Source organism: Myodes glareolus, chromosome 19, assembly GCF_982192425.1.
Source record: "Myodes glareolus chromosome 19, mMyoGla1.1, whole genome shotgun sequence".
NCBI lineage: Eukaryota > Metazoa > Chordata > Mammalia > Rodentia > Cricetidae > Myodes > Myodes glareolus.
Genome location: NC_142044.1, coordinates 35,634,868 through 35,648,155, shown reverse-complemented (window position 1 = coordinate 35,648,155; position 13,288 = coordinate 35,634,868). Strand labels below are relative to the sequence as shown.

Here is a 13,288-nt window from a genome sequence, read left to right as displayed (position 1 = left end):
GAGCCACCAAATGAGTGCTCTAACTGCTAAGCCATCTCGCTAACCTATCCTTCCCTACTTTTAAGTCTCTTAGGAAATAAAGGCCAGGGAGCACAGACTGCTACTCACTTAGAGTAGGTAATACTGTTCACCTTACATGTTGGGCTTCATACACAGCACCTATCAAACACATGGAATGACTGCCTGCCTGCCTGAGAGTTGGGTATATCCAGATCATAAGTCCTTCTTACACTCAGCTCTACCCCTTTTCTCCTGCCCACACACTGACTACCAACAAATTTTACTGTATTGACATCCTAGGTTCACTTGTTTGATTGCTATTGTCCTACCCTGTAGCATGACAGGCTGGCTTGTTGAGGTTTCTGTCCTGCCCGGTACCCCACAGCCGGCAAACCCCAAAGAAAATCACACACAAGACTCCATAAGATTATAAACTGATTGGCCCATTAGGTCAGGCTACTTATTAGTTCTTATGACTTATCTTAACCCATTATTCTTATCTACGTTAGCCATAATGGCTCGGTACCTTTCTCAGCTGGGCAAGTTACATGCTGCCTCTTCGGTGGTCTGCGCAGGAGACTCCCGATCTCTTTGCTCCACCTCTACTTCCTGTCTGGCTTTCCCGCCTATACTGCCTGCCTGGCCAATCAGCATTTTATTAAAATACATGATTGACAGAATATAGATAATTCTCCCGCATCACTACCCCAATGTCACCTCTGCTGGTTTCCTTCATATCATCTTAGTGAATATTTCTTGTCATGAGCTCAGAATCAGACTCCCTCAACAAGAGTGGTTCAGCTCTCCAAACACTGCACATTCTGTCTGTACTGTCGTTAACTTGAGTACAATGTTCTTTTTCACATGGATCTACTTGGCTAATACATTCATCTCTGCTATATCTGGCTCCCATCTTATTTAGCATCAATGATTATTATGACTATCCTATGTAGACCTAAAATGCTAACTACAAACTGTGGCATAATTTCTCCCACTGTCCTTCTCAATTTTTAGTATATAACACAGAGTACTCCTTAGGTTTACAGCCCATCAGCTGCTCTACCACTTTTCAAGACATTCCTGTTTTGTATCTTGATGTCTCTACTTAAAGCAATTAAAAGTGCCATGGGGCTGGAACTTAATATGAACTCTGCAAATATTTCTTGAACTTAACTGCACCATCTAACAGTACAAGCTCTTATTGTCCCTATAATTAAGCAGCCTAGAAAGAGTTCATCCCATGACTCAATGTACATTCAAGGCCTTCTTCCAGATTCTGTATGGGCTACTGAGAGCTACCACTAGACAGAAATATTACTACCTTAAAAACAGGTAATTTTAGTTTAATTCTCATCAACTGCAATTGAGCCCATCATTCCATGATGAGCATTTTTATACTCCAAAGTTTCTCCTTTCCTCAACCACAAACCTCTTGCTACCAGCACATCTACTCTTGTTAGTACCTTCTCCCACACTCCAGTGACAGTCACATGCCCTACTTCAGAGAAATGCAGGTCTGTACCTAAAATATACCTCAACTTTTCCTTACATTCCTGCTACAAACATAGCAGAGACTCAACAAACATTGGTGGAACAAATGGGGAAACCAACGAATAGAAAAGTAAAATATTTTGTATAAAGTCCCGCAGTCAGTAGTCATAACATTAAAGTTTGACCGCAAGGCCATGACTCTAGAACTGTGACTTTCTCCTTAGCCATGGACAGATCAAACTATAACCTATCGCTTAAGTCCTCACATGACAAACCAACACATTCCAACCTCCATAATCCTCATACCACAAGTCAACACCTCTTTAGATCCTTTCATGACATCTACATATACAACATCCAAAGCCCTTAGTGGCGTCATGCTCAAAATCATAGACTAATGAGTTCTACTTTTCTGAAGACTTCTAACAGCACAGTAATAAAAACAAGAAAGCATATCAGTAATAATAAAGAAGAATCACTTTATTATCAAAAGATGAGACTTCTACAAGGATCTAGCTACTAAAAAAGAAATTAGGCTGGTAGGATGGTTCAGTTGATATAAGTGCTTTCTACACATACCTCATGACCCAGGTCTCTGGAACACATAGTTGAAGGAGAGAAACAATTTGTACACACACACACACACACACACACACACACACACACACAAACACACAAGTAAGTAAATGTAGTAAACATTGAAAGACTTACGTGCAGCTCAACTTAAGAGCAACTCTACTCCTGTTTTGGAGCTAATGCAGAGTTAAATTTGAACATTCACATTCATTCATATTCATATTCTCTCTCTCTCTCTTACACATACATACACACAGACATCATCTAACAAAATAAAATTTGTTTTGTGACAAGAATTTAAAAACTTCTCATTCCTTGCTGGCCAGTGGTGACACACACTTTTAATTCCAGCACTCAAAAGGCAGAGGCAGGAGGATCTTGGGTTCTAAGCCAGCCTGGTCTACATAGCAAGTTCTAGGCCAGTTGGGGCTATCTAGTGAGATCTTATCTCAAAAATACAAAAAACAAACAAACAACACCAGTACGCCTGGAACCAGTGAGATTGTTCAGCATGTAAGGGTATTATCCGCTAAGTCTAATGACCTGAGTTTAATCTTCAGAGCCACATGTAGAAGGAAAGAACTGGCTCTCATTGTTGTTCTCTTACCTCCACTGAGTGAGTACTCATTTGCTCTTACATCTTACACACACCGCAATAAATAAATGACTCTTCATTCAACTTTAGTGAAAACTAACCTTGGGTTAAACAGAAATGATAACACAGAGAAGACTCCTCCCCTTAACCATAGGCACAAGGGGAACTGGAAAAAAGAGGTGAGACTGCAGACCTCTGCCCCTCAGCTTTGAAAGTGAAATTGCTCAAGAGAATTTCTCTAAAACCAAGAAATAAAACAGACTTGAGAAGAGAAAGAACTGAGGAGGAAAGTGAACTAACCCTCATATAAAGATGGAAGAGGCAGGGAAAGAGCCTCTACTCCAGAAACTCTTTCCAATATCAAATTTAATAAACTATCAATAATTTGAACTCCATGAAGTACAAATCCATGAGGAATTACATTAAATGTTAAAAACAAATGTCTGGGGAGGCAAGAAGGTTCAGTGGGTAATGGCACTTGCTGCCAAGTCTGATGACCTGAGTTTGGTCTGTCACTCCCATTCCCTTGATTAGCACATGGTCATTGCACCAGTGATGGATTTCACTAACATTTCATGGGTGTTTCTCATCTTGACCTCATCTTTATTATTTTGTTGCTTCCTCTTGCTGAACTTCTCCCTCATTTCAAATAGTCTCCCTTGTCCTCGAATGTCTTATTTTAAATATAGATTCTGTCTGAGAGGAAGTATAGTATTTTCCTTCCCGTAGTCTGGTGTGTTTTGCTTTATAGGATAATTTCCAGTTCTATCCTTTTTCTGTTTCTCTGTATGGTAAATAATTTTTTTGCATATCCCATATTTTCTTTATATATTAGTTTATGGGTATCTAGGCTGGTTGTATAACATGACTTCTGTGGTTAATACTATAGTAAATGTGCTATGATAACTTCAGATTCTTTGAGTATATATTCAGAAATGTTAATAGCTGGGTTGTATGATAGCTTAATTTCCTTAATTCACTATACTTACTTCCATAATGGCTTTATTAGTTTATATTGTGGCCAGCATTTATTTTGTTTTCTTGGTGGCATCTATTTTGATTGGGATGAGATGGAATCTCTTTGTAATTTTGATTTGCATTTCCCTAATGGGTAAGAATGCTGATTATTTATTGGTTATTTATACTTTGAAAAATGTTTAATCAATTCATTTGTTCATTTTGTTGTTTGGATTATTTGTTCTTTTGGTGTTAAACCTTTTGCTTTATATTTCTTGGACATTTATTCATTGTTGGATAGCTGGCAAATTGTCTCCCATTCTTCAGGCCATCTCTTTACTTGGTTTTCCTTTACTGTGCAGAAACCTTTTAGTTTAATGCAATACCATTGTCAGCGCTTGTGATTTTCAGGGCTGCTGGAGTGCTTTTCAGAAGATCCTTTCCTAGGCTGTGTCTGTAGGTGTTTTATTCTAGTATTTTTTTTTACAACTTACATTAAGGTTTATTTGAACTGATTTTTTTCCTATGGGGGGAGATATGGATCTAGTTTCAGTCTTACATATGTGGCTATTTAGTTTTCCTAGTACTATTTGCTGAAGAAGTGATATTTTCATCTTTTATTTTTGGTATGTTTGCCAAAAATCAGATGACTTACATGGGTTTATTTCTAGGTCTGATATTTATCCATTAATATCCATGTTGGTTTTTGTGCCTGTACTGTGCTGTTTTTGTTATTATAGCTCTGTAATATTTGAAATAAAATATTGTAATACTATCAGTATTGCTTATTTTGCTCAGAATTGTTTTGGCTATTTAGATTTCTTTTTTTTTTTAAAAATGAATGTGTGTGTGTGTGTAACTCATTTGGAGATCAGAGGACAGTTTTGACAGTGAATTCTCATCTTCTTCCTTGTTGAGTCACGTCGAGATAAGGTTTCTTATTTCTGCTGCTGCTGCTTATTCCAGGCTGGGCTGGCCACAGCCGTCCCTGGATCTTCCTGTTCCTGTCTCCCATCCTGATGAAATTACAGATAACATGGGCCACCACATTTTATTCCCTGAGCTATCTTCCTGCCCTCTTTCCTATTTTCTGTGATGATATCACTTTTTTTTTTTGCTTCATCCTCTCATTATTGGTTCTAACTATCAGAAATTTCTCCTCATTATTTGTTTGTTTGTTTTTAATTTTGGTTTTTTTGAGACAAGGTTTCTCTGTAACTTTGATGCCTGTTGGGGAACTAGCTCTTGTAGACCAGGCTGGCTTTGAACTCACAGAGATCTGCCTGCCTCTGCCTCCTGAGTGCTGGGATTAAAGGCGTGCACCACCACTGTCCGGCATCTCCTCATTATTTGTATGTGTGGTATAAAATATAAGCAAAAAGTACCCTTATAAAATGTTTTATTGTTTAACATTTTATAGTGTTTTAAAAATTGCTGGCTGCGGGTGTAGCCCAGTTGGTAGAATGATTGCTTGCCTAGTATGAGTGAAGCCCCAGGTTGAATCCTATCTACATAAAACCATTGTGGTGCATGCACACTCTGATCCTCAGGCATGGGACATAGAAACAGGGGACCCAGTTCAAGGTTATCCTCAGCTATTTGGTGAGTTCAAGACTAGCCTGAGTTACCTGAGATCCTGCCTCTTGCAAACAATAAAAACCAAATTCAAAGTTGTTATAAAAATTAAAAACAAAGCACAGTGGTTCATGCCTGTTACCTCAGTACAGAGGAGTCTGATACTGCAGGATTTTTGATTCCAGTCCAGCCTGCTTTAATTAAATAAGTGACATCCTGACTCAGAAGAAACAACTCCCAAAGCATGGATTTTACCAGATTTTAAAAAATTCATTATGGAGTTGGAGAGATGGCTCAGTGGTTAAGAGCACTGGCTGCCCTTCCAGAGGTCCTGAGTTCAATTCCCAGCAACCACATGGTGGCTCACAACCATCTGTAATGAGGTCTGGCGCCCTCTTTTGGTGTGTGAGCATACATGGAGGCAGGATGTTGTAAACATGAGAAAGAGAGAGAGAGAGAGAGAGAGAGAGAGAGAGAGAGAGAGATCTTTTAAAAAAGGAAATAGGGGCTGGAGAGATGGCTCAGTAGTTAAGAGCACTGACTGCTCTTCCAGAGGACCTGGGTTCAAGTCCTAGCACCCACATGGAAGCTCACAACTGTCTCTAACTCTAAGATCTGGCATCCTCACAAGGACGTACATGTAGCAAAACACCAATGCAAATAAAATAAAAATAAATGTTTAAAAAAATTCATTATGATTACTGTGTGTGTCTGCCACAGCACACAGCAGAGGACAGCTTTGTGACTCCATCTTGTCCTTTTTCCTTTGCTTGATTTCCAGAGATTGAACTCAGATTATCAGGGTTGCATTATTGGGTGGCAACTGTCTTTATGTGCTGAGCCATCTCATTGGTTTAGTTTTATCAGGTTTTGAGTTTACAGTTTACTATACTCTTGTGTAGGAGAAGCGGGCCGTGTCCCGCCACCTGGCTAGCTTAATCCCTGAAATAACCACACAGAAATTGTATTAATTAAATTACTGCTTGTCCCATAAGCTCTAGCCTCTTATTGGTTAACTCTTACATCTTGATTCAACCCATTTCTAATAATCTGTATGTCATCATGAGGTCATGGCTTACTGAGAAAGATTCAGCATGTCTGACCTGGCAGCTTCATGGTGGCTTGGCTCGATCTGCTTTCTTCCTCCCAGAATACAGTTCTGTCTTCTCTGCCTATCTAAGTTCTGCCCTATCAGGCCAAGCAGTTTCTTTATTGATTAACCAATGAAAGCAACATAAATACTGAAAGACCTCCTATATTTGTAGGAGGCTGCTTGTTCATCCCCAAATAACCACACAGAAACTATATTAATTAAATCACTGCTTACTTATTAGCTCTAGCTTCTTACATCCTAAACTAGCCTATATCCATTAATCTGTGTATTGCCACATGGCTGTGGCTTACCAGGTAAAGTTCTGTCCCCAGCACCTGTCTCTGGCTACTCTCTCTCATATGCATATACATGTACGTATGTATGTATGTATGTATGTATATATGTATGTATATACACATATAACCAGGATAGAAAAGATATATATGTATATATATGTATACATGTATATATATGTATACATGTATATATATATATACACACACATACACATATATCTTTTCTGTCCTGGTTATATTCTGTTCAGCCATTGGCTGAAAGTAGCTTCTTTATTAACCAGTAAAAGCAACACATATACAGAAGGACTTCCCACACCATTTTCCCTTTTCTGTTTAAATAAAAAGGAAGATTTTAACTTTAACATACTAAAATTACATATAACAAGACAGGTATCAAGCAAGAATTATAGTTACAACATTTATATCTACTTTGTCTTTTATCATAACTAAAGATATAACTATCTAGTCTTCAGCTCCATCAAAGACCCCAAATGGATTTAATATTACCTAAGTAAATAGGAAATGCATTGTAAGCAACTTCCCAAACTCTAGAATTGATAGAGACATCTTGCTACCTGGACAATCACCCAAAGGTCTTCTGTAACGTTGCGGGTACCCATCTTCAACCTACTGGCCCATAGTATCCGGAAGACTTTTCCATGAAGCAGGAAATTTCAAAGACAGTTTCATCTATATTGTCAGTTTGCCAGTCATTTTCCTTTGTGTCCTGCAGAATGTCTGGCAGACTCTTTTATGAAGCAGGAACCCTGAAGGACTGTTTCTCCTTCTTTAGGCAGCTTTAGCAGTTATTTTTCTGTGGGTCCTGCAAGTCCAGTCAAACAGTTTAGGGAAGAACAGTTTCTTGCCCAAATAGCTAACAAATTCCTTAAGGAGCCTCTTCGATGCCCATTATTGTCTTGAAGTAGCTTTTTACTGCTAGGAGCAGATGTGTCTCATTGTCATGAAAAGTCTTACGCTCTTAAAACATTTTAAATGCCATATTCTGAAGGTCTCTGAAAGATTTGAAGAATACCTATCTAACTGAAATATATATGTATATATATATATCTAGAAAATCTAACTAACATGACTAGAAAGCTTGACTATTATAGATGACTCTCTATTAGTCTTTATTTCTTAATTATGCATTACATTTTTAAATGAGCTGCACAGACACAATGCCTTAATCAAGAGCAGAAATATACAAATAACAAAATTGACCTCAAATTTGTATCAATAAACCAAGATTCATACCAATGAAAATCTCTATAGCATATTGCCCTTTAAATGTAAACAAACATTTATAAGCAATATTTGGGTATTTGGGAATAGTTCTTTCCAAACTACTTCCTGCTGTTTATTGGACGAAGTATTTTTGGGGGTGTTCATAGGGACCTTTTGGGGAGGGGGATGGCTTGGTCCATCAAACCACATTAGTCTGGAATTAATCTACAAGTTCTCATCTTCTGTGGAAACAAAAGCAGAATCTTTTTTCCAAAGCGACAAATCCTTAGACCCAAATTTTGGAATCAAGATACCTTTAAAATATGTAGGTTGGTTTAGCCTATACAATAAATTCTCTTTGTACTTAGATCCTTCACAGTCAAAAAATTCAAAGAAAACCCAATATACATAATTCCAACTCTCTGTGTATATTCCATCTTTAGTGACTTATTTTTCTTACGCTATTATTTTTGTACAATTTTAATATTTATTTTATTGTCTTTACTCCTTTAATGTATGACTGACTATACTCTTTTATATTACATTTACTGTCTCTTTACTCTTTCTTCTCTCTCCCAAGCCTATGTACATTTTTTAACACAGTGTCTCATTTAGAGGTTCGTTATGTCTGAATCTGTCCTATTGTGTATCTGAAATTCTTTTCTGTCCAGAAGCGCTTCTTAACATGTTGAGCAGCCTTACTAGAACTAAAGCTACTTTGCCTTTTGGCTCCACCAAGTTCAACATGGCTGAGGTCCATTCACTGCCTCTGAGAGCCATTCTCTTCACTCCAGATCCAGGGTGAGATTGCAGCAGGTCTGTGTTGCCATTAAGCAAGTTATAGCACTCTACTTACAAACCCCATTTAAATGCTCCATAGCCATACCTCCTGAAAGGGTCAGAATTCGTGCTGTGGCCATTTTAAAGCTGTGTGTTTATTTATTTATTTATTTTTATTTATTTATTTTCCTGCCACCACTGAATCAGGAAAACTTCTCTCAAAGGAGCCACAGTGTTAAGCGAGCTTAACTCTGTTCTTTTGTGTCTAGAATTCCTTTCCAAGCTTTCTCAGGTTTAACCTGGATACAGTTGACCATGTTGGTGCACATTTTGTTGTATGGGGCCGCTTGTTCATTCCAAGATGCCCAGACTCAAAATAACCACACAAAAACTATAATAATTAAATCACTGCTTGACCTATTAGCTCTAGCTTCTTATTGGCTAGCTCTTACATCCTAAACAGCAGGAAGGTCGCTAAGGAGAACAACAGATAAGTGTGAGATGAGGGTATAGACAAGGTAACTGTGTTACATAGGGTTTTGCAGACTCTGCTAAGTATGTTGGTGCCTATCTTGGGAAAATTAGGGAATTATTGATGGGATTCAAACAGAAGAGTGAATAACATGCTTGCTTTTTTGAGAGCATTAGCAGCTGCTGGGTTTAAGTTATAACCCAAGGAAGCAGGTTGGAGGCTGTACCTATAGTCTTGCAGGAGCTTTGGCCAGAATGTGGACAGTAGGCATTGAGAAGTACATAGACACTGATGTTCCGAAGATAGTGGTAAGAGTTTCTGACAGATCACTTTGAAGCAAGAAGGCAAGAGTGACTAGGGATGAGAGTTCGGGATTTCTACACCTAGTACTATCTTTCTTGTAAATTGTATTTGAATGGGTTTACTTGTGAAGTAGTACTTATCAGAGTTGCGTTTAATATGCTAATACTAAATATTTAATTGCAGCATCACAGAATTTTTAATGAATGCTAATCCTGTATATTTCGCAAGATAGAGAACAGAGGGCTCCTTAATGTTTTCACTTAGATTTTTCTATGGTCTATATTTGTTCTTTTAAAAAGATGTTACTTGGTTAGGATTCCCCCCACCCCCCCCCCTGCACACACATACAGGGTTTCACCGTGTGCCTTGGCTGCGCTGAAACTCACTTTGTAGACCAGGATATTCTTGAACTCACAGAGATCTGTATCTTTCTGCCTCCCAAGTGCTGAGATTAAAAGGTATGCTACCACTGCTTGGTGTGGGGTATGGATTTAAAAGCATACTTTGTTTTTAATATTTAACAAGTACCATACAAAAGTAATTATATGTTTCCCCACCCCACCTCCCACCCCTGGCAAGCTGCCAGGGTGCCTTTGAATCCTCAAAATGAGTAAGTTATCTGTTTGGAATTGTCTCATAGACTAAGGCTTTTATTTCAACTATAACTATAGGCTTTTTTGTTTTTTGATACAGGATCTGATCTTTCTGTGTAGACCAGGCTGACCTCAAACTCAGATTCTTCTGCCTCTGCCTTCTGAGTATTAGGATTATAGGTTTGTAGCTCTATGCCTATCTATAACTACAGTTTTTAGAAAAGGTTCAGGTAGTCCTTTTGATTGCTGTTGGCACCCTCCCCCCTCCTTTCCAGCTATCATCTGGTGCCATGGCTCCTTAGTGGGTCAGTGTTTCCTAGGTTTCTGTAACTATTGCCTCAGTATACCTTTAGTCATTTTAGTCATTTGTGCTCTGCCAAAAGTAAAAATTAATCATCTTTTATATCCAACTTTTCCACCCCTTAAAAAACTTACACATTAAGAGATGGGGGATATTTGGAAAGTGAATAATAAAGTTAGTAGTAGGATGCAGAGAGGGCCCCATCTGTGGATTAAAACCAGAAACTAGGTTCACCCTGTCCTTTCTTCCTATTCCCTTCTCTTAGGGTTGTACTTGTCTCCTCCACCACCAGTGCTTTCGTTCCAGCCACTCTTTATTCTGCTCTGGGAGTCCTGAGACAGTTATTAAATTGGGTTAAAAAATGGTTCCTGGGTTAGGTGGGTGGTGGCTGAGAGTCCTTGGATCACAGCTGAGCATGAGGACCCTCCCTCCTGGCAGGACCTTGCCTCTAGTGTCCTTGTTCTCATGGTGGAAGTTGTGCAGTAGTGGTGCTTTAGCTCAGGAGGTGTCTTGAACAGTTAGGTGCCGTCGGAGTAGTTTGTGGTGGTAGTGGTGGTGGTGCTGGTTTCTGAAAGTTATGAGTTTCCAGTATACTCACCCTTGGCTTGGATGACTTGTGCAGCTTTTGGTGATTGCTCAGGTTGAACTCCAAGCCATGGTTATGTGATGAGGCAGAACTTAGTGTGCTTGCTTTTTCCAGGATGGCAATAGTCCTCCATGACCCTGCCTCCTCTGTAGTGGCCCAGGATATCCTTTTTGGTCTGATGGCTCTGTTTGCTAGCTTCTTCTGTTCATCCAGCCTGCTTGCAATGTTTTTCTGCAGTTCTTTCTTCTTAATATTGCCTAGGGTCATAGTTCATGCCTGGGAATAATGTGTTTTCGGTGGGGCTCAAGAATGGCCGCTGGAGCTCTGGCAGCTGTTAGACTCTGAGTGGAGCTCAGGGTCAAGAACGTCTATTATCACAGGTAGAAGGAAACTGTCCTGGACATTGCTGGGTACAAACATGCTTATTGTTTTAAGTATTTGTTCAGCTCCGATTTTTCAGAAGTCAATACATTAATAGAAAAACTTTGGACACTTACATGTAAGGCCAGTGCTTGAGTTTGGCTTAGTTTGTGGGCTTGTGTGACTGAAGGGTCATTCACATACTAGACAAGCTGGAACTGCGGCGCTTCAGTGTGTAGTACATGTACTTTAAGGGCAACTTCTCACCTGCTGTCCTTATGCTCACATGGAATGTGTTCAGATAGCTTAATTTTTGTCATGACCTTGACTCTCAGTCTGAATCGAAAAAGCAAGTAGTTTTGCATTTTTTTAAAAAGTTGCTAATGTGGATTGTAAAAGTAGTTTCTGTCCTACACAGATATGAGTTAGTTTTCATCTTTTGAGGCTAAAAAAGAAATCATACTTGAAGCCAGAAAAAGGAATCTTGTATCCCTCATTATTCTTTCAGCATATTAAAATAAGTTGGCTACCTTAAGTTCTAGTTTATGTTTTTTAGATAGTCTATGTGTATTTTTAGGTATATTGAGAAAGTATCAATGAAGGAAAATTTTACCTTTGAGGTATTTGGGCTCGTATGGGTTGCCCCCACATTTGATTTTTGCTTTGAGCATAATATATTTTTCAAAACTTATTTCATCAAGTTAATTATTTTTAGTTTCAGACTAGAATTAGGCTGGTAAAATGCCAAAGGCATGATTCTGAAGACAGGAATTGTTTAGGAACTATATCTATGGACAGTTGATCTGGGCCAGACTGAATTTGCAGCTTACTCAGTTTTAAGAGTCCACTGTCATTTTGTAAACAGAAGTCTGCCAGATGAAGTGAACAGAAGGGCGGAATTAGCATATTCATAAGGTGCTGGCTCCAGGACTTCTTTTCTCCTCCCCTTTCTCTCTCTCCCTCTCCCTTTCCCTGAATGAATCTAGAAACACAGACCCATAGGGTCGCATGACTAGCTGGTTTTATTCTGTTCAGTGGCTTAATCTGGCCAGGATGGTCTGTGTTTCAGATTGCGGAAGAAGATTCGGTAACTGAGAGCCACCGTGGAGCTGCTGGAAACTGTTACAGAAGGAGCACCTCTCAAACTGTGCTTCAGGCTCTGAAAAAGAGCACAGGGGAAGCTTACTTAGTCTTGCTTTGGATCCAAGCAAATGCTGTCGGAGCGATGAACTGGGACTTTGTGTGCGGACTCCTGGCTTGATCTTGATAGGATTGGGTGTATGTTGTTGGAGCGGGCAGGCCAAGAGGCCCTGAGACCTACAGGTGCCGTCTGTATGGAGAAAAGCGGCTGTAATCCATTTCCAGTGTGTTGGGCTAAAGGTATAACAATTTAAAGATCTGTTTAGTGTGTGCTTATGTCAGTCCACGCTTTTGTACTAAAAAACAGCTAGATAATAGTTCTTTCCGAACTTAGAGTTACAATTACATTTGAGGAAAAAAAAGATGTGGTATAGGTTTACAGCTGGTGCATAAAACCAGTTAGGCGACTTTGCAAGTAGAAAATGAAACGTTTGTATGGAAATGCTCTTAAGCGATCTAAATCATTTTTCTGTGCTTGTCTTGTGTGCCATTTATTTTTGTCTTTTCATTTTACTCAGGACACTTATCTCTTCTGCGCCATAGAGGCTTTTAAAGAACAAAATGATTAGTTTTAACTATAGGATAAGAGGAGAAAAGGGTATTGTGGGCTTAGTTGTTTTAAAGTGGATTTCCTTTACTGTCTATATGCCTTGTATATTTAGCTTGAAGCTCTGTTATTTTGAGAATATTACTACAGGTCAAAAATATTGTGAGTGAAGAATTTTTTACTTCAGTGTGAGAATTTGTTTTCATGCAGTTTTACTTAAATACGAAGTAGGGCATTTTCATTCCAGCATTCAAGGTAGCGTTTAGAAAGCATAGTTAAGTTAAAGAAGCTGTAAAAATTTGTGCATAACTTAAGACAGACAAATTCAACTAGAAATTGTTTTGCTTAGCATAGTGGTGAATATTTAAACCATTAATATACTTAATGATTTCATAAAAT

The 13,288-nt window shown here is 38.8% G+C and overlaps 1 protein-coding gene across 10 annotated transcripts in view; it reads left to right on the top strand.

Moving 5' to 3' along the window:
- Positions 1 to 13,288, top strand: part of Ptk2 (protein tyrosine kinase 2) — a 192,908-nt gene that overhangs the window by 28,382 nt on the left and 151,238 nt on the right. For 6 of the 10 annotated variants that reach the window (XM_087898836.1, XM_087898835.1, XM_087898838.1 and 3 more), the window contains one exon: positions 12,272 to 12,582. The exons of 3 other annotated variants lie outside the window; for them this stretch is intronic. In XM_087898836.1, the coding sequence (XP_087754962.1) occupies positions 12,483 to 12,582 (100 nt within the window). In that variant the 5' untranslated portion in view covers positions 12,272 to 12,482. Of the gene's footprint in view, positions 1 to 12,271; positions 12,583 to 13,288 lie in introns of those variants that run through there. One more of the 10 variants, XM_048457386.3, reaches the window with a different exon arrangement.